The following is a 19,278-nucleotide window of genomic DNA, read 5'->3' as shown; positions in this document are numbered from 1 at the left end:
TGATAACGTACAAAGTACCCATATAGAATTATTTACAAAATAATTTCATAATGTAATTCATTATAAATTAGTTATAACATTGATTTATTTGTGATTATTTTCCATTTGCATTGCCATTTGGGTTCATTTGGGGCCATTTGGGTTCATCATGTTCATTTGGGTCCATTTGAATTACAGACGTTTAGGCCCCAAGATGTTTAGGACCCAAGATGTTTAGGCCCAAGCAAAGACGTTTAGGACCCAAGATGTTTAGGCCCCAAGATGTTTAGACACCAATTTCAAAATGTTTAGGCACCTGTTGTTTTTAATATACTGTTTAATTATGTATCTCTTGAGCAGTTTTAAGCAAATAAATGCATTTTAATTAAATTTGGAGAAAATTAATTACATAAAAATTGCGATATTATTGTCAGAGCTGCCATTATGAGATTCATGACTAGAACACAAAATTAAAGTTATATGAGGGTATGCATTATAGTATTCATATTTGAAAATTGGTTTGTTGCCTATCATCATTGGAATAATACAATGTTTGAATATTTAAAAAACAATCTTTTATCATTGATATTCTTCACACAGCAGCAGATTTACCGATATATAAATAAGAATAAAATCCCTGAAGCAACTTTCTACTCAAACACAAGTTATTTCTGTAATCATTCCAGTAGAAAGATACAACTTGGCTGTTATAATTACGCTGATTCTTAACTGTAGATGCAGGTGATAAATATATTTCTTAGGGTTCACTATATAATTTTTGGATATATTTTTTTTAAATGAAATTTAACAGGCATGCACAGCAAATACACATTATATTCATTTTTGAGTTAATTTATTATTTTCATTGACAAAACCCATACATGTATAGAATATGTGATATTTATAACAGATTTAGATAAATCACTGCTTAAAGAAGACTAGTCTCTTCATAATTTAATTACTTCTCATGATTGGTGTGAAACCCCCATTGTATTGCAGTATCTCTTCATTATCTCTCCTTATTAGCACCTATCCAGAGAGGGAGCAGGATATTGGGGTGGAGGGTGGATGTTGTTTTAACAATTTAATTAATGGTAATGGTGGTTCAACACATGGTAAAGAAATGCTCATTATTTTATCTTTGTTGAATAAAAATTATGCAATATTCAAATACCCTTTGAGTGGAATTAAGATCTAAATATAAGATTCTGAATTTGAAAATAATTTGATAATTAATTAAAGAGAAGACGCATAATACGGACTTTTTAATGTAGATTTTATTTGATAAAAATTAAGTAGGAATTTTTTTTTTAATTTATAAATACAATAAAAGATTTGTAAGAGATAAATCTCAATCTCAGTCTATAAAATTAGTCAATAATGTTAAACAAATTTAAAAAAAAGGAGGTTGGTGCCTAAACATCTTAAGATAGGTGCCTAAACATCTTGGGGCCTAAACATCTTATAGATTAAGGGCCTAAACATCTTGGGGCCTAAAAGTCCTGCTACCCGTCGGAATAATCGACGCACCGGGTCGAGCTGAGTCGGTGTCAGACTACCAAGTCCGACTGATAGCGACTGTAAATGATGAAATGGTGCGTATTTCTTAACTATATATATATATTTATATATTTATGTATGTATATATATGTATGTATTATATTCATTTAAAAGAATATAAATAACAACAATCATAATGATAACATCAAAAGAGACAAAATCAAAATGGCGTCCTTTCTCACCGTGTATAGAATCGCACATAAGGGCTGATCGGTGTAGCCCCGGGCCGTGATTTTGAAGCGGTGAAAGTATGTTTAAACTTTTATTGTAACAAGGGAAACGCTGTTAATGTGTTGTATCCTCGTATTCAAATTATAAACCTGTGAAAATTGTTCAAAGACTGTTTAGAGCAGATACTGAGATAGAAAATGTCAATCACTTAACCATGCGAGATGACATATTTGGCATCTACAAAGTAAAAAATGTTCCACTAAATTATTGCATTTTACTTGGAAAATGCTTTATCCATCTAATTCATTCAAAGTCACCTGACAAACAAATTGAGTTCATTGCTTTTAAAAAATTTCTAAGAAATAAGCTTCATGCGAAAGAAAATTATCTCTGTTCGAAGTTGCCACCAATATATTAGATCTTTCCAGAAAATTTGTATGCATCTACACTGGAAATATCTATGATGTATAGTGTCAATTTGATTACAGTTGCCTGTGTTACAGATGGGACTTGGAATCAATTTCATATTAAAAAGCGACTTGTTAAGGTCTTCCGTTTCCAACGGAAGACCTTTCTATTATTGTGCGGGAAAGATTATTTTTCTTTTTTTTTTTTTTCTTCCTAGACGCGAACTTTGAGGCTTCATATCTTGCTTATTTCTGAACGGTTTTTGCTCAAATTTTCAGGGCAAATGTACTTTACAAAACACTATCTTTAGCAATTCATAAAATTTAGAATTCCCTTTCCGTTAAAGAGTTATTCCCCTTTTAAAAATTTTTAGGGCCTTTTGTTTCCAGACAAAGGCTCCGAGACTATGATAGCAGGGAATGGGAATCCAACGAATTTGAATAACAGAGACATTGTAGTTGTGCACATCTGTTTTTGTTTTTAGATTACGTTTTTTATTTAGGAAAAGGTAGGGGGTCAAAAAACAGGATTCAAAAAAGTGCGAAAATTTAGACATATTTTCCTTTATATCTTTTAAACGAAAAATATTTTGTTAAGACATGTAGAATAAAAGTTGTGCAAAATATAGAGGGCTTTCATTTGACACCAATAAGAAAGGGCTGGCCCCTTAAATTAAGGGCCAATGGCCCCTAAAAAATTTTGCTTAATAACTCAAAAACGGTTAGGATTTTGATATGGCTGTCGCTGGAAAAGTTGTTTGTTGGGATCTCATGAAGGTCGTTACAATGTTATTTTGTATGTGATTTGTGTAGTATGAGTGTAAAAAGCTTTACATGTTAACATGTACCTGTTTTCATTTGACAAGTTAACGAAAGTCTTTGCGCGTACAACTGGCATAAAGTCACCGCAGAAAGTATGCTGGATTATACAAACGGCATTAATTCATAAGAATTTTTTTTTTTAGAATATACGTGCTTTTTTTAGGAGTTTAAGTCATTGTTGTTAAGTTCTTATAATGCTCAACCCTTAAAAACGGGATTTGGAAAACAAATCATTGTTTTTCTTTTCTAGTAAACCACAAAATATGGAATTAAAAAAAAATTATGCATTACATTTTAGTTATTAACTCCATACATTTAAAATCTACCTTGAATCAGAGCTGGTGTGTACCATTACGTAAGCTCTCCCTCGCCCGCGGCCTAGAAAATCGGTCACCATGGTCGCGGCTGGACTACCTAGCGGTCAGGGGTTATCTAATACACGAGAGTTGCGTCTCTCATATATGAGTTTATTTATCCGCAAACCCAAGAATTGTTTTCGTTTTGATTACACATGTTTTTTATGGATTAAACGATTGAGTGTCAATTAAGAAATCGTTCAGTTAAATAATAAAAGCAATGTCATTCTCAATCTAAAGCAATAATAGATATAGATAAATTGTGGGTTTTAAGTTTAAAAAAAATAACTTCTATATGATAGAGTAAGGTCATTATACTGCAATTTTCAAGGCTTACTGGGTTCTGAGCTGTGTGGGTCTGTGCGTTGTACCTTTACGTAATCTATTGTTCGCCCACGGCCGAGGATCTCAGCCACGGCTGCACTACATAGCGGTTATTTATACACAAGATTCGCACACCGAGACGCACACTTCCATGCATATGAACGTGTTTGAGTTAATATAGTCGTAAATACAAGAACTGTTTTAATTTTATGTTATAAAAGTTTGTCCATTTTGTATTTATTTAATTAAATTTGAGTGTAAATGAATATTAATGAACGATATTACTCCAAATCGGAAACATCGTCAGACATAAATTAATGGTTGGTTTGTTTATATAAAATATTTTATAAACTGTACAAATAATGTTTTAAATCAACAACAACAACCCCCCCCCCCCTAAATATTAAACATTTAAATGATGATCATCCACCGCCCATGGCTGAGGAGATCCGGCACGATTGGACAAGTGATCCGCGGTTGGTTCGTGATCTTGTACCTTATCACGCGTTCATGTTTCATATTTTGGCATTTTGCACGGACACAACTATATTTCATTATGTTTTCAACTATTATTTTGGTTTAAGATGAAAAGATAAATTTATTTTACTTGTACAGTTGATTAAGCATTGGTGTATACGATAGCGTACAAGGTAGTTTAAAAATCAAATCAAATTATAATCAAAGTTCCATGTTACATGTTTGCGGTAGGTGCTAGCACGATAAAAGAATGTCCTGAGTTGAGGCATTCGATGATTATTTAAAAGAATATTCACAGGAGTTTTAAACAACTTTAGATTAGATTCTGTCGGTCACATATTAATCACTTCTGTAGTTTTTCTACATGTTCGTTTCATTATGAAACGAACTCATTGCTGCCCCCCCCCCCCGCCCCTCTCTTCCCGCCCCGCTGACAGGAGCTCGCGCTGTATTTTTATTTATTTTTTTGAGCGAAACGATATCAAGATCTGTCGAAAATCATTTTTGATGGCTTCTTCTTATGTGTAACATTTTGTTTCACTTTCCCAACCGTTTGTTTATTCGGTCAGTCTGTGTTAAAGCTATACACGCTATAATTTACGTCAATTTTGAATTACAGTGAAAACGCATGTGTTTGTCTACTTATAAAAGTTATCCTTAATCTGTAAATTACAATGGTGAATTCCATCTCGTTACAAAGATATACATTTTTAATTGTTTATTTTCCTGCCAGGAAAATATACCTTTTCATGAATATTGATAAAGGAAGAGCAAACCGACCTCATTGCGCATGTCCGTGGAGAACTAGGTAGTCGTTATTGTTTGCCTAATTAAATATCCAACTTGATTTTTAATATGCTTAACAGTTGTTATTTTGAAATACATACATGTATAATGAGTAAAATACGTTTGTCATTCACGATACCCGTACTTCTGCATTAACACTTATAGGATCTATATATAGCACATAGGGGAAAAACACAGGTCTACGTCATTTTTTTAAAGGCAGTATTTATATCTACTCACAGACTTGTCTTTTTTTGTACTCGTATATCGGACAAATTTATGCTTGACTGAAAAAATCCTTTCCTTTGTGAAACTATCACAATTATGAAGATGTTGACCCTTCACCAGTTTTGGTATGATAGGCTAAATTTAGCTGTCGATATCACGTGATAGATTGATATTCACGAGGAGGCATTACTTTCCTGGCAGGAAAATAAATATTTTTTATTCTTTAATATTTGATATATTTGTTACGTGATCGAATTGAGCATTATAATTAACAACATAAAGGTAACTTTTATTAGTAATCAAACACATACATTTTCCCCTTTATTCAAAATTGACGCAAATTATAGCGTGTATAGCTTTAATTCAATCGCCACGTGCGACCGAGAATCTTGTGTCGCTTCAGCGCACACAGCTCAGAACATATATAGCCCCGGGTCATCAATTGTTATGTAATTGAGTAACAGTTGGAATGGTGCTTTTACTACATAAAATATAAATAAAAAAATCATCCAGAAAAAAATGTTACCGTAACTCAATAGTCAATACCAAAAATAAAAATCCGTATGATTACAAACTGAAATCAGTTTTTCAGTATTCGGCGGGATTTGATTTTTCTTCTAACATTAGTATTTTTATTGGTTTCAGAGAATACGATGTAAAAATACAAACAGGAAATAAATCTGATATTTTTTACATTGATAATATTGAAAAATATTTAAAATTAAATTAGTCACATTCGTTAGAAAACAATGTTATACAAACATCCGATAATTTTTTTCCTATGTCGTATCATTCGCGTAAATAAATATGTTCTGTACATATCCATGTACCTCAGAAAAAATTCAAATGATTAAACAAAAAAGAAAGTTGTAATTACTATTTCGGATTTTTTTCAAAGTAATTTAACATTGTATTGAAAAGAACAAGAAATAAAAATGATTTAAATTTTTGACTCAATCTTCGTATATATTACCGGCGCTCCTTACATGTATAACGGCGTACAGTGTATATAGATTATCATGATCTATTTGAATTAAGTTCCATTCGTAAAGATTCCCTTAATAATTAATTGCATGACTGTGTACATTGTAGGCAAATTCCTGTGCGTTAATTACGTCTTGTTTTCCGTTAACAGTGGTTTAAGTAATTAAAATAATTACTTGTAAAAATATCTATAATCGGGATTCCAAAGAACTTACTTCCCGCAATTCATAGAAATGATCAGTATGTTTTCTTTCTATGTTTACATTTAATTTTGTTCAAATAATTAAGAAATTGTCTATCATTTAAATTGTGTGCTTCATCAGATACTGATTCCAATTACCTTGAAGTCATTAATTTTTCCATTGGCTATTGACAAAAAAAGAGACGCTTGACCATCCAATGAAAACAAATACACAGAGTTTGATTGACAGGTTCAGCCAGGTGCAGGTCTCACCCGATGTCCGAGGTTATGTGTGCCGCGAGTGGTCTCAATAAGAGTTATCGATGTAAATAAATTAAAAAAGATACATGCTTACCAAAACATGCTCGTGTAAGTTAAAGTTGATTAAGGCTTGTTCCAACAGAAATCATGTTTTGCTAACTGTATTTAATATTTTTTATGTATAGCCAATTTTAATATTGTACAGTCATTTTACCGGTAACGAATCAGTATGCGGTTTCTCGTGCATTCAATTATTATTATCAAAATTCCAAACGTTTTTATTTTTTGTTTAAATCGCGTTTCTTTGTCCTTCTAAACTGTATCAAACTTCCGAAAATATAAAGGATGAATTACGGAGACAGTAATTTCAACACCCCCTCCAGTTTCCTAGTTTCGAATTCGTTTCCCAGTATCGAGTTAAGCGCCCTTTATCACTTCTGACCGAATATTTTGAGGCGAATTAATTTCAAAAATATACTAGAGGTACATGTTAATGGACTTATAAATGAACAAGGAAAAACGATTGTGGGAATATGTCATTTAAACAAATTATATGATCGTTATTTTTATCATACCGTTTTCCGGTCAAATTGAAACTGGACTTGAACAGTTTTCATTTCCGTCACTTTATAATATTGAATTTTCATATAAAAACACTTTATAATAGTAATTGATGATAAGTAGTTGCCATTTTCCTTTGTTTTTCTCGTATATCTATCAATTTTTGCAGCCAAATAATACTTCTGTCGCAATGAACCGTAACTAGGAAAACTACATGTGGTTCTATTTGAAGTCGTAATTTCATTCAAAGCTCCATTATTATTTGATATGATGTATTATCTTTTTAAATGAATTATATTTACTAATTATTCACTAAATAGGGATCAATAACAAACTTATTTTCATAGTTAGGCTTAATTGTTTTCACACTTTCGTTTTTTCTGCTTTGAACATCCGGCAGCTCATATCTGGGGCACATTTTTAATTTGTAAACAATTCGGTAAATAATCGTGCAAATGGCAAAAAACTTCACACACTGCTATGATATTTATTTCTGTGTTATAATCACCTAGCTAGAATTTTTTTAAAACCTCAACTTTGTCTTCCACCAATAATTTTTCTAAAAATTATTCGATACTGGCAAATATTCGTTACCGGTAAAACTGTACCAGTACTGAAACATCGTATAAAAACGTTATATATACATGTACTCTGTAAATAGTCGTCTTTTAATACATATACCTTTCTTTTGTTTGTTAAAAATAAATTCAATTTTGTTAAAAGATAAGTATATCATTTCTTCTAGATTTTTTTTTTCATGAAAATACCTACAAGAGAGTTTTGCCAATCAAACAGTTTAAAGTACATGTAATGTAAAACACGGGCTCCATTTTGAAACAAATTGTCAGAGAGTTCCGAATGAAATCTGATAAACGTTTCACATGGTTCTCTCACGCTTTGCTCGAAACGATTTAAACGCATTGTCCGAAATTATGCACGCTTTGTCCGAAATGCTAAACGGTTTACACGAAACGCTTCACGATTCACACGAAACGCTAAACGGTTAGGCCTAATACAAAACGTTTTTCGCACGTAAGTCGCACGCTTTTTTTTGTTGTAGTAGTACGTTTCAGGGTCTGTAAAATTTGTCAGCACGCAACAATTCTAAATTGCACATTGTCTTCAAAAATTTACAAATATTTAAATATAGAAGTTATCTTAGAGAAAAGGTTACGTGTTTTGTAAACGGGTTCGGTTTAAAAAAAAAAACCCACAATTCCTGACATGACACATGAGTACATACTGTTTATTACAATGCTTGCTACCCTCTGAAAATTTAACTCGCCATTAAATATCTCATTTTTTAAATAATGTTTGTTACGATTACATAAACTGTGTGCGACAAATAGTTTCCCTAAAACATTTTCTTATTTTCTTTTTCAAAACACGTTTTATATGCAGGCTTTCAATCACAACACGTTTTTATAACAAAAGCAGAACTAAAAGTTTAGTAATTATAATCGTTTGACACCATATCACATATATTTTCAACTCGCAGCAACAACGGAAGACCTACTCGTGGCTTTGCCACGAGCTCTGCTCTAGTTATGTACTATGATTCTGTGTAATATTTTGAGCTGAAAAGATTGTGCGTTAGTTTGTGTGCAACACTGAAAAGGTAAATTTTAAAAATATCTTTTTAGCTCACCGAGACGAAGTCGGGGGGAGCTTATGCTATACCCCCGGCGTCGGCGTCCGGACCTGGTTAAAGTTTTTGTTGCAGGTCCTGTATCTAAGTTATTACTAGTCCTATCTTCACCAAACTTGCATGGATGATGCATCTGGACCTACTTATGGACTTGAAAGACTTATGAGTTTCAGATGCTGGAGGAGGTTAAGGTTTTTGGAGCAGGTTAAAGTTTTTGGTGCAGGTGCCCTTTGATAGCAATTTCTAAGTTACTACTGGTCCTAACTTCACCAAACTTGCATGGATGGTGCATCTTATGATACTGATGCACCAGACAGGCTTGAATGCTGAATCTGAGCCATAGGTTTCAGATGCTGGAGGAGGTTAAAGTTTTTAGAGCTGGTTAAAGTTTTTGGAGCAGGTGCCCTTTGATGATTATATCTTAGTTATTACTAGTCCTAACTTCACCAAACTTGCATGGATGGTGCATCTTATGATACTGATGCACCTGACAGGCTTGTATGTTGAATCTGAGCCATAGGTTTCAGATGCTGGAGGAGGTTAAGGTTTTTGGAGCTGGTTAAAGTTTTTGGAGCAGGTGCCCTCTGATGATTATATCTTAGTTATAACTGGTCCTAACTTCACCAAACTTGCTTGGATGGTCGGTCTTATGATACTGATTCACCTGATGCTGAATCTGAGCCATTAGTTTCGGATGCTGAATGAGGTTTAGTTTTTTGGAACAGGTCACATGTTTAATAGATAATAATACTATTTCAAACTTGCATAGTTGATTTAACTTTAATATAAATGAATCGCAGAGGTAGCTTCAGATGCAGAGCCTGATCTCCATTATCAAGGATGCTAAAAAATATATCTTATTTATTACTGGTCCTAACTTCACCAAACTTGCATGGATGGTGCGTCTTATGATACTGATGTACCTGACCGGCATTGATGCTGAATCTGAGCCATAGGTTTCGGATGCTGGAGGAGGTTAAGGTTTAAAGAGCTGGTGAAAGTTTATGGAGCAGGTGCCCCCTGATGATTATATCTTAGTTATTATTGGTCCTAACTTCACAAAACTAGCATGGATGATGTGTCTTATGATACTGATGCACCTGACAGGCTTGAGTGCTGAATCTGAGCCATAGGTTTCGGATGCTGGATGAGGTTTAGTTTTTTGGAATAGGTCACATGTTTTACAGATATTAGTTCTATTTCAAACTTGCACAGTTGATTTAACTATAATATAAATGAATCGCAGAGGTAGCTTCAGATGCAGAGCCTGATCTCCATTATCAAGGATGCTAAAAAAATCTCCTACCTCACTTAAACCTACTAGATAGATGTGTTTGTTGTTAAATGATATAACAGGATTCCTATGATATAGTATTACATGTATATGATATGATACACTATTGTTTTATATGATACAATATTATATCATATTGTAAAAAGTTATATGATATAATATGATATTGTATCAATTTTTTTGTACATTATGATATGATATTGTGTCATGTATTTGTTATGTATAGTATTGTATATTATGATACAATATTGTATAATATGATATTGTATTATATATTTAATATTTTATCACATGATATTGTTTCATATGATATTGCAATATGTAATATTGTATCATATGATATGATATTGTATTATATATAATATCGTATAATATAATTATATTTATTATATGATATTTTGTTTGTATAATATATTATTATATCACATGAATTGTATTATATGATATTGTAATATATAATATTGTATCATATGATACAATATTGTATAATATGATATTGTATTGTATAATATCTTACTATATCACATGATATTTTATCATAAGATATGATGCAATGTTGTATCAAATCATATGATACAATATCATATTATGTATCAAATATGATACAATATCATACAATACAATATCATACTATATTATACAATATAATATCATGTTACAATATTGTGATGTATTATGTGATATGATATTGTATCATGTAATACTATATTGTATCATATATTATATAATGATATTGTATTATGTGATCAAATACAATAATGTATGACACGATACAATGTCATATCATATGTTACAATTTTATATTGCATAATTATTTATTACAGTATTATATTGTATTATATGATACTATATTGTAAGTATCATAGGATGCAATATCGTATTATATATTATTGTATTGATAAACATTGTATCTTATAAGACCATATGAAATGAGCATATGATTATCATACAATTTTTTAACATATGATATAGGATATTGTGTCAAAACAGTTTCCATGAATATCCAAGATCATTAACTATGATTTTCATATCATATGATAAAGGTGGTCTCATAAAGGTGATGCCTCATAAAGGTGATGTCTCGTCTCGGTGAGCTTTGTAATCTGTGATTACCTATGTTTATAATTAGAGACTGGAATTTCTACTTCAAATATTTCTGACCATTGGATACAGAGAGTAATTTCCTTGCAACTGTTAATTAAAATCCAATATGCATCTTTACATTTTAATTCACTTAATGGTTGAAGTTTTCCTTGAACAGACAAGGAGTGCGTTATATTTCCTTAGCTATGGGGAGGATGTGTTTTGTCTTTGACATGTTTTTTCCAATTATTTGGGATAGAGGAAAGGAGACTGTTGAAGTCTTCGCGAAAAAGAAAAATCATCACAGGACATTTGGACAGACAGTTTAAAATATTTCACAGGACCAAACAAATTTTCACCGGTCCAAAATTCAAAAAGAAAATATAAAATTTGAAACCCAAACAAACAAACCTTGGACAAACGGACAGATTTTACCGGTTAGTGCATCGGACCAATTAGATTTTCACCTGTTTTGTCCGACGGTCCGGTGCTTTTAGGATAGACTGCTGTTGTATTGAAGAAAAGGGGGTTTAAATTTAAATTTTTCATAAAACTCATCTAAAGTTAAGAAAGAGCCATCATTGTTAATAATATCTTTTAAAAACATTATTCCATTTTTATACCATTCAGAAAAAAAGATTGATTTATTGTTGATGCATATAAAATTGTTAAACCACAAGCATTCTGTAAAAATGGGTGGTAGAGCAGAAACTGAACTTCGAAATTTCTTCGACTTTTGTAAGTATGATGAGTTATTGTATTAAAATACAATACAATAAAGTACAAAATGTACTTTCAATATATATAAAGTATAAAATTTAAATAGAATAGCTTTGTAAAATATCAAAGAAACAGTGTGACGTGACCCGGAATTGGCGACTTCACTGTATATGACTATTGGTGCAGAAATTCAAATTAATGATATCTATATTAAAGAAAATTGTCAGCTTGATGCCTTTGGCGGCTCCGGCCTTTGATTATAAAATATAATTTACATATGATATCATGGTTCTTATATTGAAATGAATTTAAGAATATATAAATTACAAAAAAAGGGTGAAATAAAAAAAATGGGAGTAGCAATACATTGAATAGATTTAGAATTCAATACCCACATGTTCATCGCTATATTAAAATGTGGATTTTGTTGGGAAAATTTGCTTAAATGAAATATAGTCACAGCCCCCTTTTTCCACAAGATCATCAGCCCCCTATGCCACATCAAGTTTTCGATCAAATACTCCTCAATTCATACATGTGAGATGGTTTTCTCTTACAAATATACTAGATTTTCTATTCACATGGAATGATTTTAGACGAAAAAACGTGAAAGTAGGATTCAAAATTTTTAATAAATTACTCTGAAAATAATACGTGGCGCCTACCCCACCTGCATTATGTCAAAGTGTTCGAGCTTTTCCAAAGATATCTTAAATCCCATGTTACTAGAGGTAGTTTCTCAATAATCACTGTCTTCCGTGCAATACTTTTGGTTATCAAAATTGATTTTAATGAAACATAATAAGTCTTTGAATACTTGATGACCTACTTTCACCCTTTTCAAAATCACGGCCCCGCCCTACACCGATCACGGCCCCCTTATGTGCAATTCTACACGATGTTTCTTATGTACACTTTTAAACGATAGGTTTGGTTAGTATGTGTATAATAATAGGCTTTGCAGTACATTTACTGTGCAAATAAGCCATATTTCAATAGAAAAATGATATACATATAAGGGTATTACATTTATTCGCCCCTTAATAAGATTTTCCACTGACGTCAAAGCAGACTTACGTATGATTGTGTTATGAGTTTGAATTTTGCTATGAATATTTCAAAAATGTGTTTGAAAATCAAAAATTAACCTGTGTACATTTTGTCCTTTTAACTTAGTTATGAAGTTTGTTTTGTTTACAATCAGTGCATAATATGCAGGTTGAATAAGACCAATCGATTTGGGGACAATTCAAATGGTTCCCTTTTCTATACACACCCATGATGCATTTTTTGTGTTCCCATGGTGAAATTATTTTTATTTACTTTGAACATTTCTATATTTGAAAGGATACTAATTCTGCTGGTGTAAATAGGTGAAAAGTTAAGTCTAACTTCCTAAGCTAATTGGTTTGTATTGAAAATTATTTGATACTGTAATGACCAAAAAATCAAACAAAGCAGCTTTAAGATGATTGATAACAACACTTTTGACCAAGGATAAGAGAACCTGAATTCCCCCAAGTACTCTAAAACCAAACTACTTGTATACTTAAAGATGATGTAAAGCTTTCTGCTTATACAGTCCCTGAAACATTCTACTTTCCCATTTTTGCGTTTGCTCACTGTGTGCTCACTGTGTGTTCACCATTCACAGTTTTGCACTCTCCGTTGGCGCTCACCGTTTACAAAGCGTTCACCGTGCGCTCACAGTTCACAGAACATTTAGCGTTCGTTCACTGTTCAGGTTTAAGGTAAGGTTTGCGGCTTGCAATTTTTAGGATTTGTACGAAAATTTAAAAGCATTTTGTTCACTATACTGAAGTCTTTTATTTTATAAAATGCAAATGATTTTGCCGGAGACGTTTTATAATTAAAAAGGTCAAAGTTCATGATTTCAAACTGTCATGTTGATGAAATGTAAATAATTTTGTGAAAATTTGTACATTTTATGTGTGACTTTTATGGCGGTTATTTATGCTTAAAATGTTTGAAAACAATGTCACTATTTATATCATAATTCATTTCTCTTAATTTCTAATGATTTATTTAAAATTAGAATAACATGTAACAAAAGTCAAATATTTGTACTAATATAATGTAAGCAAAAATATCTTATTGGAAACCTTTCCAAGTCCACCGATTTCAGGAAAAACTTACCCTAGTATATCATTATGTGTCATCTGGTGTTTCTAAATCACTATTTAAAACCATTTGATGCGGACTTCGTGTTTTGGAAATTGATAAAATGCTTGTGTCTTGTTCCTTTTTCATTATAATCTACAAAACCCTGCGAAAAAAAAAACTGAAATCAGTTATTAAGTCTTATAAATTTTGAAGTCATATCTGAAATGAAGGGAAGTGGATATTACCAGTATGTAACAATGAAAATCTGTGAGTTATCTCCCTGGGCATACTCAATTGGCAGTTCCGACAGGGAGAATGAACGGAATCCCAAACGAACAAATCGGAATTGCTGCTCTGGAACTGTCGAAACTGTTCCCGCCAGATAGGTGGTGCAGACAGAATTGGAATGGCGGAAAGACAACATTCACTACACGGTTGTTCCATGTGTTCAATGACATTTCCATCATTAGACAGTTTTAATATGCACAAATGTGCCCAAAGAGGTAAGACAATTCTCGAACAAGAGATATGCATTAGAATTTGACTCAAAATAAGCAATTTTAATGCCAAAAAAAAAAACTATGCTCGAATGTTTATGAATACACACACACATATATATATATATATATTCTGAATTCATGTGAATCAAAATACCGGTAAGAAATGCAGGTTATGTAAGCATTAATATAATCTGACCTAATTTTTTAAAGATGGAGGGTAACCTCCCCTTTTTTGTTTGGTTTAGGGGGGGGGGATAAACATGCTAAAATACGAAGTTAGATTTTTAGCTCACCTGAGCTGAAAGCTCAAGTGAGCTTTTCTGATGAAAATTTGTCCGTTGTCTGTCGTTGTTGGCGTTGGCGTCGGCGTTGGCGTTGTAAACTTTTCACATTTTCATCTTCTCCAGAACCACTGGGCAGATTTCAACCAAACTTGGCACAAAGCATAACTGGGTGAAGGGGATTCAAGTTTGTTCAAATGAAGGGTCACGCCCTCTTTAAAGGGGAGATAATTTAGAATTATTAAAAAATTGTAGGTATTTTTCAAAAATCTTCTTCTCGAAAACTATTAGGCCAGGAAAGCTGTAACTTGTATGGAAGCATCCTCAGGTAGTGTAGATTCAAGTTTGTTCAAATCATGGTCCCCGGAGTTAGGGTGGGGCCACAATGGGGGGATGAATTTTTACATAGGAATATATAGAGAAAATCTTAAAAAATCTTCTTCTCAAAAGCTATTAGGCCAGAAAAGCTCAAATTGGAGTGGAAGCATTCTCAGATATAAAGGTCAAAGGTCAAGGTTATTTGGAAATTGTGGATAGTGAAGATTCAAGTTTGTTTCAGGAGTATATAGAATAAATCTTTAAAAATCTTCTTCTCAGAAACTAATCAGCCAGGAAAGCTGAAACTTGTGTGGAAGCATCCTCAGGTAGTATAGATTCAAAGTTGTGAAAATCATGACCCCCTGGGGTAGGGTGGGGCCACAATGGGGGGGGGGGGGGGGTTCGAAATTTTACATAGGAATATGTAGAGTAAATCTTTAAAAATCTTCTTTTCCGAATCTAATCAGCCAGGAAAGTTGAAACTTGTGTGGAAGCATTCTCAGGTACTGTAGATTTAAAGTAGTGAAAATCATGAACCCTTGGGGTAGGGTGGGGCCACAATGGGGGGGGGGGGGGGTTGAATTTCTACATAGGAATATATAGAGTAAATCTTAATAATCTTTTTCTCAGAAACCAATCAGCCAGGAAAGCTGAAACTTGTGTGGAAGCATTCTCAGGTAGTATAAATTCAAAGTTGTGAAAATCATGACCCCCGGGGGTAGGGTGGGGCCACAATGGGGGGGTCAAAATTTTACATAGGAATATATAGAGTAAATTTTTGAAAATCTTCTTCTCAGAAACTAATCAGCCAGGAAATCTGAAACTTGTGTGGAAGCATCTTCAGGTACTGTAGATTTAAAGTTGTGAAAATTATGACCCTGGGGTAGGATGGGGCCACAATGGGGGGTCGAAATTTTAAATAGGAATATATAGAGTAAATCTTTTAAAAATCTTTAAAAATCTTCTTCTCAGAAACTTATCAGCCAGGTGATTCTTTAAAATTGTTTAGACTTTGGCCCCTGGACGATTCTTGGGCCTCACAAGGGGTTCAGAGTTTGATGTAGGTTTATATCCTATATATAAACAATTGTTTAGGATCTTTTTGAGAACTGCAATGCTCAACATGTGATATGACTATAAAATCATCCTGTTAGAAAAGGGACTAATGATAATAAACATAAGAATATTCAGGGGGGGAAAATGGTTTTTTATTTATACAGGATCTACATGTTTTATACTACATTGTCCAGATAGTTTGTATTATGACTCAGTTAAGCTGATTTTATCATACCTATTTTCCTCAGTTGAGCGATGTGGCCCATTTATAGATCCTTCTGGATCAGGAATCTCTGCTACTGCTGATGCAGAAGATGACTTACCTGACTTACCAACCACAAGCACCACTACAGAGAATGGAGAGGGGAATGGTTTATGGTCAAAAGCCCCAACACTTCTGCTGTTAGTTAGCTGGTGAGTGAATATAAAAATCATAAAACAACACTTGAATCAGGCAGACTTAGAAAAGTTGCATTGTTGACAAAAATAAGCTGATGCTACAGATAGGAATTGTAAAATTTTTAACTTTTTCAACAATTTTTAGCTCACCGAGACGAAGTCGGGGGGAGCGTATGCTATACCCTTGGTCCCACCTGGTTAAAGTTTTTGTTGCAGGTCCTGTATTTAACTTATTACTTGTCCTATCTTCACCAAACTTGCATGGATGATGCATCTGGACCTACTCATGGACTTGAGAGACTTGGATGCTTAATCTGGGCCATGAATTTCAGATGCTGGAGAAAGTTAAAGTTTTTGGAGCAGGTTAAAGTTTTTGTTGCAGGTGCCCTTTGATAGCTATTTCTAAGTTACTACTAGTCCTAACTTCAACAAACTTGCATGGATGGTGCGTCTTATGATACTGATGCACCCGACAAGCTTGTATGCTGAGTCTAAGCCATAGGTTTTGGATGCTGGATGAGGTTAATGTTTTGAGAGCTGGTTAAAGTTTTTGGAGCAGGTGCCCTCTGATGATTATATCTTAGTTACTACTGGTCCTAACTTCACCAAACTTGCATGAATGGTGCATCTTATGATACTGATGCACCCAACAAGCTTGAATGCTGAATGTGAGCCATAGGTTTTGGATGTTGGATGAAGTTTAGTTTTATGAAACAGGTCACATGTTAAATAGATAATAGTTCTATTTCAAACTTGCATAGTTGATTTAACTATGATATAAATGAATCGCAGAGGTATCTTCAGATGCAGAGCCTGATCTCCATTACCAAGGATGCTAAAAGAAATCCTATGTCATTCAAACTAGCCTAATAGATGTGTTTGTTGTAAAATGATAGAACATAATTTCTATTATTTAGTATTGTATGATATGATACACTATTGTTTCATATGATACAATATTATATCATATATAATATTGTAAAAAAAATTATATGATATGATATTGTATCATTTTTTGTATATTATGATATTGTATTACGATATTGTTATGTATAGTATTGTATATTATGATACAATATTGTATAGTATGATATTGTATTATATATTATTTTATCACATGATATAGTTTCATATGATATTGCAATATATAATCATGTATCGTATGATATGATATTGTATAATATATAATATCTTATCATATAATACAATATTTTATAATATGATATTGGTTTCTATAATATGTTTTTTTGTTATACTTTCATGTTAAATACTGAAATCTGATTGGTTAAGACGCAGTTAATAATATTTACTATTACCCTCAGCGTTAGCAACGCACTTGGCAACGGGTAACATTAAAAAATGTTACATGCGCGAAAATTATGCGCGTACGGTTCGCTGTAGAATTCACGTTATTCCTATATAAAAGCAGTAAAATTTTCTTAAAAATTTTAAAAAAGACATTCAGTATAACAAAATAAATAGTGCCTGTTTGGGAGGATAACAGTTGAAATTGACACCCCTCGAAAACCATTGTCAACCTCCGCTTCGCGTCGGTTGACAATGGTTTTCTCGGGGTGTCAATTTCAACTGTTACCCTCCCAAACAGGCACTATTTATATAATATCACATGTTGATATATCATTGATATTGTAATATATAATATTGTATCATATGATACAATATTTTATAATATGACATTGTATTTTATGATATATTACTATATTACAATATATTGTATCAAATGATATGATACAATCTTGTATCAAATTATATTGTATTATATGATACAATATCATATGACGTATTAAATGTTATACAATATAATACAATACAATGTCATACTATATTATACAATATAATATCATATGTTACAATATTTGTGATGTATTTTGTGATATGATATTGTATCATATAATACTATATTATTTCATATAGTTTTTAATGATATTGTATTATGTGATCAAATACAATAATGTATAAAACGATACAATGTCATATCATATGTTACAATATCATATTGCATCAGTATTTATACAGTATTTTATTGTATTATATGATATATATTGTAAGTATTATAGGATGCAATATCGTATTTTATATTATTTTTTTGATTAACATTGTATCTTATAATACTGTATGAAATGAACATATGATTATCATACAATTTTTAATATATGATATTGTGTCAAAACAGTATCCATGAATATCCAAGATTAACTATGATTTCTATATAATATGATAGAGGTGGTCTCATAAAGGTGATGCCTCATAATGGTGATGCCTCGTCTCAGTGAGCTTTGTAATCTGTGATTACCTATGTTTAATCATAGAACTAACAGTTTTTGTTTCTTTTTTTTTTTTTGGAAATGACAAGAAAGACTTTCTATTTTACTCTAAAATGGAGGACATCCTTGGAAAAGATCATGCTGTTTCCCCAAAGTGTCTTATATCGCGTCATTCAAGTGTCTCAAGTGAAGAAATCCCACCCCCTCCCCCAGGAAATATTAAGAGAATGCATGAATCTGATTCAGAGGAAGAGAGAAGTTCGGGAAGTCAGAAGAAGATAAAGAGAAGAAAAACTCGGTCATCAGAGATGGTTGAGTTTTTAACCACATGTGAACAGAAACAAGAGGAAAGACACAGAAAGGAGATTGAGCTGAGAGAACAAATGCACAGTGACAGAATTGAAATGTTCAAAGCCCTAATTGAAACAATGAAAAAGTACTTAATTTAATGTATATATAGTTATTTGAATTTT

General features: G+C 32.4%; 1 protein-coding gene across 13 annotated transcripts in view; it reads left to right on the top strand.

Annotated features, from left to right (window-relative positions):
- Positions 1-1,452: 1,452 nt before the first annotated feature.
- LOC105341359 (uncharacterized) overlaps positions 1,453-19,278 on the top strand; it is a 36,000-nt gene continuing 18,174 nt past the window's right edge. For 2 of the 13 annotated variants that reach the window (XM_066078649.1, XM_066078646.1), the window contains exons 1-2: positions 1,463-1,574; positions 13,497-13,593. In XM_066078649.1, coding sequence (XP_065934721.1) covers positions 1,564-1,574; positions 13,497-13,593 — 108 coding nt within the window. In that variant the 5' untranslated portion in view covers positions 1,463-1,563. Of the gene's footprint in view, positions 1,575-1,663; positions 1,788-13,496; positions 13,594-14,179; positions 14,470-15,721; positions 15,743-16,369; positions 16,536-18,894; positions 19,242-19,278 lie in introns of those variants that run through there. The other 11 variants (XR_010711853.1, XR_010711852.1, XR_010711851.1 and 8 more) reach the window with 11 other exon arrangements.

The sequence above is a fragment of the Magallana gigas genome, chromosome 3 (assembly GCF_963853765.1).
Source record: "Magallana gigas chromosome 3, xbMagGiga1.1, whole genome shotgun sequence".
Lineage (NCBI taxonomy): Eukaryota > Metazoa > Mollusca > Bivalvia > Ostreida > Ostreidae > Magallana > Magallana gigas.
This window is presented reverse-complemented; position numbering and strand designations above follow the sequence as displayed.